General features: G+C 39.4%; 1 protein-coding gene across 1 annotated transcript; it reads right to left on the reverse strand.

The window, feature by feature from the left end:
- Positions 1–1,079: 1,079 nt before the first annotated feature.
- Positions 1,080–2,054, reverse strand: LOC135739017 (trace amine-associated receptor 13c-like). Its single transcript, XM_065257269.1, has one exon. It carries the CDS (start codon positions 2,052–2,054, stop codon positions 1,080–1,082), a length of 975 nt encoding a protein of 324 aa, XP_065113341.1.
- Between the last annotated feature and the right edge of the window lie 6,713 nt (positions 2,055–8,767).

Here is an 8,767-nt window from a genome sequence, read left to right on the forward strand (position 1 = left end):
CCTACTTTAGGCTTCAAAAATGCTCTTCACAACCAATGGGTGACATCACGGACACTACTTTCATATTTTTTTACAGTCTATGGTTTAAAGGCATTTTACGTGCTTGAAAATAAATACCCCAGGCAATGTGCATAACTGTAGTCTGTCATTTTCCAAATGGATGAATCCTCTGCTGTTCGGTTCCTTTGTACATCTTTGTTCGTGAGGAGTAACTTTAATAAATTAAGTATTTTTAGTCAAATACATTCCATACTCTAAAACTTGGAACATCTGTTCTGTAAAAAACTTTACACATCTGTAAATGATTTTACTTTTAATTTAACAATTACATTGTTTATTTTCTTACACTGCTGCAGTTTTGTTTATGTACATTTCAGTATTTCATTTATATATTGTATATACTTATATACAAATTCTGTCTTAAATTCAAACAAATTGATTTAACCTGTTACATTGTTACTTCAATGTGCATAATTTCTGATATTTAATAAATATATTTATACTTGATGTCAGTAAGCAGCAGTCCTTTAAATGATTTTGCAACTGCCAACTGTAAAAATTTAAGAGTTTGTAGTTATTTTGAAGTCAAATAAACATTTATTTGGTGTTCACAATGGTCTTGATTTACAATAAAGCACATGATAAAAATAACCCAGCAAGAATAACCCAAACCCAGAATATTAATCTCATAAGTGGTTAAAATGACTACACGTTGGGTTTTTTCAACAACCCAACCTGCTGGGTTAAAATGTGTTACCCAACGTGTTGGGTTACTTTAACCCAGCATGTGTTCTGTCCAATATTTACCCAGCGCTGGGTTGCCAATTGGGTTGTTTTTAACCCAACCATTTTTAGAGTGTTAGTTCAAACCCAATGCACTGCTAAAGCAATGTTATACCACTGAGCTATACAGGAGCCTACGGAGCACCTTGATGGGTTTATTAGTAATATGGCAAACCACTCTTTTAAGTCCTGACAAATGGAAGCATAATATCTTGTGTTGAACCACATTACCTGATTTGATCAATGCTAGTAAATCCAAAACCATAATTATTACTATAATGAACAAGACCATTAAGTTATGCTGGCTTAAATATTTTGGATAGATTTAGGATGTGTTTAACTGACGTTCTAAACCAGGGGTAAAATATAGCATAGATGAGAGGATTCAGAGCTGAATTAATATACACCATCCATAACATAAAATAGGCTATAACAGAAGTCAGTCTTGTGTTTGGTGTTAGAGATAAACTAAATAAGGGAATCCAGCAAAACAGATTAACCGTCACAATGATTCCTAATGTCAGAGCGGCTTTGCTTTCAGATTTCCTCCTCACTGAACCTTCTGTTAGATGTTTTCCACTCCTCATCAGAGAGTTTATAACTTTCACTTGCTGATGTGCGACATAGAAGATTCTCAAATATAAAGTTATAATGACAGTACAAGGAAACAGAAAAGACACAAACAGGTTAGTGATTTTCCAGTCAAAAGTAAGCATATATACACCTGTACACTCTCCTTTACATGTGGAATTTGTTTGTAAGGTAGTTATAATAACTGAAATGTTATAAGCTGAATACCAGAACCAGGAAACACAGATAACAATTATTGTTCTTGTCATTGTTATTTTCTGTGGGTACAGTAAAGGGTGACACACAGCCACATAACGGTCAACAGCTATAAAAACTAAATTACTCAGTGATGTAGAAAGGAGCACTCCTATGGTTATTAAAAACATTGTACAGATAGTGTCTCCAAAGTACCAACATGTTTCAATCAACCTAATTGCCTCCAAGGGCATGACAATAAATCCTACGAGAAGGTCGGACACAACCAGAGAGAGAATGAGCATGTTGGTTGGAGTGTGAAGCTTCTTGAAGTGAGAGATGGAGATGATCACCAGCAGATTCATAAACACAGTCCATACCGACAGCAATGAAAAGAACACATACATTATATTGTATTCATGTGTGGGGCGTTTTGGCTTGATGCATGATGAGTTAATGTCAGGAAAGCAGTATTGAGTCTCATGATCTTCTGTCTCATAGGCCATGAGTAAAGTTGCCTCCTGATAGGAGTTTGATCTGATCTCTTTACTGTTCTTTCATTTATACAGTATCTGAATCAAACTGACTCAACCCATTCACAACCCACTCTGATGCTGCATAATGATTTCAACTTATTAATATAAAAATGTAAAAAAAATTAAGTCTAAGCGGGGCCCAAACTAACAGGTGGTATGGTTATTTGTAACACAGCTACGGGCGGCAGTGGCAGTGGCAGTGGCGGCAGTGGCCTAGTGGATTATGTAGGTTGTCTACAGGGCTGGACTGGGACAAAAATTCGGCCCTGGCATTTTGGCCCAAACTGGCCCACACTACACTGCAAAAAATGATTTTCAAGAAAAAAAATCTTAGTATTTTTGTCTTGTTTTCAGTAAAAATATCTAAAAATTCTTAAATTAAGATGCTTTTTCTTGATGAAAATTACCCAAGAAAATAAGTCTAGTTTTTAGACCAAAATATCAAATTTAAGTGATTTTGTGCATAAAACAAGCACAAAAATCTGCCAATGGGGTAAATAAATAATCTTGAACATTTTTCTTAAACACTAAATGCAAAAAAATTCCCCATGCTTACCCCATTGGCAGATGTTTTTGCTTGTTTTATGCACAAAATCACTTAAATTTAAAATTTTGGGTGTAAAAACTAGACTTATTTTCTTGGGTCATTTTGCTCATTAAGAAAAACCATCTTATTTTAAGAATTTTTAGATATTTTTTACTGAAAACAAGACAAAAATACTAAGAATTTTTTTTCTTGAAAATAATTTTTTGCAGTGTATAATTACAAATACCACCAATCTTTGCACGCCTTTAAATATGTATAGCAATAGCTACTCCAATTCCATAAAAGTACTAAACCCAATTAATAGCAGAACAGAGTGAGAGTTGACACAACAAACACTTCTAGAACATGTTATTTATTAGTTTAGTTTAGTTTAGTTTAGTTTAGTTTAGTTTAGTTTAGTTTAGTTTAGTTTAGTTTAGTAATCCACACTTATGAATCCTAAAACAAGCTATATGCAGTTGGCAAAATTTGCCATTGAATTGCTGACTTTTTACAAAATACAAGTCCTGCTTACAGTAATATTGAAAACGGATTATTACTTGCAGTACTTACAGGAAAGTATTCACTACATTCACTGAGCTAAACTTGTGTGATTACAGTAATAGAGATTTTTAACATTATCTGTCAAGTGTGTTGTTATATTCAATACACATATCTTTTTCTGTAAGCAGATCTCCTGGATTGTTTGATTTTGCTTGAAGAGAAATGATACGTTTTGAAACAGACAATAAACGAAAAATCTACGAATCAGATACACTCTCGTAGTCACAGAGCAAAGAGTGCAATTATTTTATTGCAGCTTTATCACCATAATTTTGTGTTTTTGACTCAGTTTTTATCAAGGGGTATCTATCTAAACATGTGTTTTGAAAGCAGTACTGCTTACCGCAGGCACTAACGTTACACTCACTTCTCCCGCGTCTCTCTCCCTCTCATCACTGACACTTTGCGTGCTGGAGCTGCCAGTGCCACCACCACCACCATCATCAACATCACCAGCGACGCGAGTTGAAGATGCTGTGTTATTTTAACACATTTTGCAGCGTCTGCTAAAGAGCCTGTTTCTTTTGTCGCGCAGTTTATCTGCGCCTCCCTTGCCTGTTTTCTCCATCTCTCTCTCTCTCTATTTTGACACGTGAACTGACCGACAACGCATGCTCGCTTGCACAGAGACCAAAGCGGTGATTGGGCCAGCTTAATGTCAATCAAAAATAACCAATGGGCTGCTGCTGAGTGGGCCGGTCTATCTAGGAAAAAAGGACGATGACTGGGCTGGGCAGTCATTGGGCCAGCTTGATGTCATTACAAAAATAATAACCAATGGGCTGCTGCTTGAATGTCAGTGGGCCGGTCTGTCTAGAAAAAAAAGACGCTAACTGAGCTGCTCAGCAGACAACGATAGTATGAGATGTAGCGGCCCAAAAAGTACGTCGGCCCACCGGGAAACTGCCCGGTGTGCCAGATGGCCAGTCCGCCCCTGGTTGTCTACAAACCGGAAGGTTGGTGGTTCAATCCCCGGCTCCACTGGACCAAGTGTCGAGGTGTCCTTGAGCAAGACACCTAACCCCAGCTTGCTCCCGACGAGCTGGCTGGCGCCTTGCATGGCTGACACCGCCGTCGGTGTATGAATGTGGGAGTGGATGGGTGAATGTGAGGCTAATTGTAAAGCGCTTTGGATGGCCATAGGTCTGTTAAAAGCGCTATATAAATGCAGTCCATTTACCATTTACCATTTACTTTACACAAGGCCCAGTGATCTGTGCTTTTGATCTATTTCTTTAACTGTTAGAAGAAGGTCTTCTCTGAATTTGTGAAAAGTTGGGTGTGTATAGTAAATCACCAAATCCAACCTTATATTTTTTTCATGACTAGATGCGTTTACATGGACATTTGTAATCGGTTTAAATGTTCAATCTGAATAAAATTGCTCCATGTAAACACCTTAATCAGATAAAAAAGAGCCAAGCCAAAAGGTGGGTTTATACCTTTTGTAATCCTCTCAAAAAGACATGCAAACACTTGATCGGATGGATAACTGAAACTGGAATGCTCTGTGCAATCTTCTTCTTTGTTTCCTTTTTAATGGTGGTTGGCAAACCCACTGAAAGGTGCATTTCCCCCACCTACAGGACTGGAGTGTGGAGCATATGCAAACGTGCAATGACGTAGAATTATGACCTGTGACGCAAAGAACTCAAGTTTGTTTTGTTGAAGAAAGTCTCATGAAGTGATTGTCTTTTCAGTCTTAAATGTTCCTGTTCTTCTTCCAATTCCCTGTAAAGTGATACGAGACAGTGTTGTCCGGTCAGTCCATGATTTATACTCGGATCCCCAAACGTGTGTATTTGGACTCGCTTCCGTCGACAATCTCTGTAGCACAGCATGATGTAAAATAAGCTGGGCACACGTGAAAGGGTGTTTTTGCTGCTGTTTGATAATCAACAAAGCTTTGTGGGCTCGTCGTTTATTAATTATGATCTAAAATAGATGCAGAGCGATTTTAGGAGGATGATTTGTATGCATTTCTTGAAAAAGTGTGAAACTATATTATATATTAACTATACGCATGTCAAATGATCACATCTGATTTAAAGCTTGTTTCATAGGCCCTGTCCCAAATGGCACACTCCGGACTTGTGGATTTCCTCAAGAGTCCACACTTTGATAACATCATGTAGTGCAGACTTTAGGGACCCTTGATGCAAGTCCATGAGGATGCACCAGAGCCGCATTTTGGGACAGACTTGAGCGTCACGCCGGAAATAGGAAGAGATGTTGCCCATCAGTATGAACTCCACCCATCGCAAAGACTTCTGGGTTTGTTAAGTCCGTGAAGCCTGCAGCAGTGCAGCCTTCGCCAAAGGCCGCATCATGGGTGCAAAGGTTGTGCTTGTGAGCACACTTCGGAGCATAAAAATGACAAATTGGACACCCTACGGAGTCGTAGACTGAGCGAGCAAGCACAATTTAAGGCCACAAGATCGCAAGTCCCCATGAAGTATGCTATTTGGGACAGGGCCATATAAACATGCACATCAATGTGATCACATTATTAAGTGTTTATTTAAACACTATGATAGGATTTATCAATCCGAAGGATTTCATTCTGATGGAGGCAAAATGTGTGCATGTAAACGTAGCTACTGTCTTGTATTTAAAAAGTTGTTCACTCGACGTTGTGTCGATGACAACAGTAGGGGTTTTGCTTTTGAGAGTCAATCTACTCTGACCGATATGTGAAACGCCAATGAAATTCCGCAATGGAATTTGCATGCAAATCTCCGCCCTGTACATATGGGTATAAAAGGAGATGGTGCGCCAATATTCAGTAGCTTTGTTCTTTGGAGCTTGCTGGTCTACTCACCAGTCACTAGAAGAGCGATCCTGGTTTCTCTACTGAAAATTTAAACTGTTAGCGTGATGGCGCAACAGCGGATCTGTCTTACTGTTAGTAATTTCATCCACTTGCACTTCAGCAGTTTAGCCAGAGCTTACCTAAACAAATAATTTTCTCACTAAGGGAGCGCCCCTCAAAGCCGTAGCCAGGATTTTTCAAATACCGAGAACAACCCCTACATTTTTTATTGTTTATATTTTTTCCATATTACATTGTAATAATAAACACGTCCAAACTACGACATAGCACAAAAGTAACTGTGTCTGTGAGAATTTTATTGGTGACTAAAAGCATCCAAAATATATCAATGGAAGAAGCTTCTTAAATTTTCAATGTAGGATGAATTTTGATGAGTATAGAAGGAGTTTATATATAATATGGGCTCTTATTGGCAGATTTTTCTTCAATATTCAGTGTAAGTCATCTATTTCAAAAATACATTTTTGGTTTTTTAATAATTATTAACAACATTAGTCAGTTTGGCACAGGTATATTTTTGGTCTACAAAAGTAATTTCAAGCATTTAACCATGCACCTTCAGATTAAATAATTTTTAAAATCATAGTTAACATTTTAGTCAAGTGACCTTAAACTTTTGAAAAGTAGTGTAGGTTTGAATCTAATTGGTAGCTGTATTGCATCTCATATTGTAGGCTATTTGCTGCATAACCATTTACTCTCCCCGTCCCTCCTTTTCTTTGTTTGCTCATCTTTTGCTGGCTTTCTAAATGATCATTTAGTTTGTTGCAGCCTTTTCATTTTCATTTGCTTTATTAGATCGGAATTTCAGACGTGGAAAGACTCTTTACTCAGCATAAGTTGCACGTTACATAAACATTCTTGCCTTTCTTGCATACTATTCTTGTATAAAAGCAGTGCTTATCATACTTCGTGTTTACGACCGCTACCTTAGAGCTTGTTATACTTGCCATCACTCATCGCTCTGGCGGGCAGACTGCACGTGAGGACCGGGCTGCCTGTGAGTGTCTAGCAGCAGCACCCACTGCTCGTTGAGTGGAGAGAATGATACAGGCTCTCGAGTCAGTCTCCAACCACGCCAGAAAAGAACGCTAGATTTGTCCTTTTTCGCTTTTTTTAAGTCGCTAAAGGGGTTTAAAAATGGCTAAATCTAGGGACAAAGTCATCATCAAGTTGGCAACACGGCACTGCTGTGCATGTTTATACAGTGTATGAACTTGAACTAAGCCTGCTTCTGGTTGGCTAACAATGGAAATTCAGCCATTCGTCATTGGGTATGTGGTTGTCCCACCCCCTCTAACATACACAGGCCAATCATCACCAGTTGACGAGAAAAACATTGCCTGTCTGATAGTCTACTCGCTTCAGTGAGATTAATGCGCAACATTTTAATGTCAGTAACAGTAACGACGGAAATTTATTTGATTATTCGTTACTGAAAAAATAACACCGTTAGTAACCACGTTTATTTATAACGGCATTATTTCCAGCACTTCACGTGATGGTCCGTAGATGCAAGGATAATTGTTTCATCTGCTATTTTCACATCAAAATGAAACAAAACTTCAAGAAAAACTACCGAGGACATGACCTCTGTGTCCTCAATGGTAGCTACGGCCATGGCGCCCCTTTTAAGGATGGCTTTCCATCTCTGTGTCCTTGGATGCGTCAGGTTTCTCTCTCCTGCTGACTGGCACGATCGCTGCCTCGAGTGCTTTAGGCACCAGCCCGCCGAGGCTGCGTTCATAGAGGGGACTTGTTCTTATTGCGAGAACGTTCCTCTAAAAACGTTGCGGTCGCGGCTTTCATCTTTCATTGCGAGCACAGGAGTCACAGAATCTGCTTCCCATGTTGCATGTTGGTTCATCCTGTGCAAGTGCCACCAGTCTCCACAAGTGTCACACTTGCTTATACTTGTGTGTTCGGGACAGGAAGTGATGTTTCCGCCCTCTGACGGTCTCACTGTTACTGTTTCGAATAGAGAAGAGGATGAGCCATCTGTCGCGGGGTTGGTTGGGTCTTCTCCCCTTGAGGGGAGCGGCTTAGCGCCTTGATGTACCTGCAGGATGGCTGTGCAGGGCAGAAGTGACTTGAGCCCCAGCAGTATAAGCCTTCGACATGAGTGTTGATTTACATGGAAATTCCATTTGCGCAATTTCATTGGCGTTTCACATATAGGTCAGAGTAGATTGGCTCTAAGGAGCAAAACCACTACTGTCGTCATCGACACAATGTCTCATTCTCTCCATTAGGGAACCGTGATTACAGTCGCAACTGAGAGGTTTTGCAAAGATACAGACTCTAATCAAATTTGGCATGCTTAGCACCAAATATGACGTGGCAATATACGAGAACGGATTGATCTATCAAAAAACGAGTATCTCTAGATCAGGGGTAGGCAACGTCAGTTATGGAGTGCCGTTTGTCCTGCAGAGTTTAGCTCCAGCTCTAATCAAGCACATCTGAACAACTAATCAAGGTCCAAAGAATCACCTGAAAACTACAGGAAGGCAAGATTTTATCAGGGTTGGAGCTAAAATCTGCAGCATATCAGCACTCCAGCGTCAACGTTGCCTTACCAAATTCAAGCCAAAAAAGAACCTCTAGGAGGAGTGTGAAAAGTAAGGCCCTGTCCCAATTTGTTTCTAGTACTTTCGAGTCAGCAGTTATGAGCATGAACATGAACAACTGTTGGTGGCGCTAAAGGGTTTGGGTTACAGACTCCACTGTTGCTATGTATAGTAACTGCTGAGACAGTCC

Source organism: Paramisgurnus dabryanus, chromosome 10 (assembly GCF_030506205.2).
Source record: "Paramisgurnus dabryanus chromosome 10, PD_genome_1.1, whole genome shotgun sequence".
NCBI classification, from domain to species: domain Eukaryota; kingdom Metazoa; phylum Chordata; class Actinopteri; order Cypriniformes; family Cobitidae; genus Paramisgurnus; species Paramisgurnus dabryanus.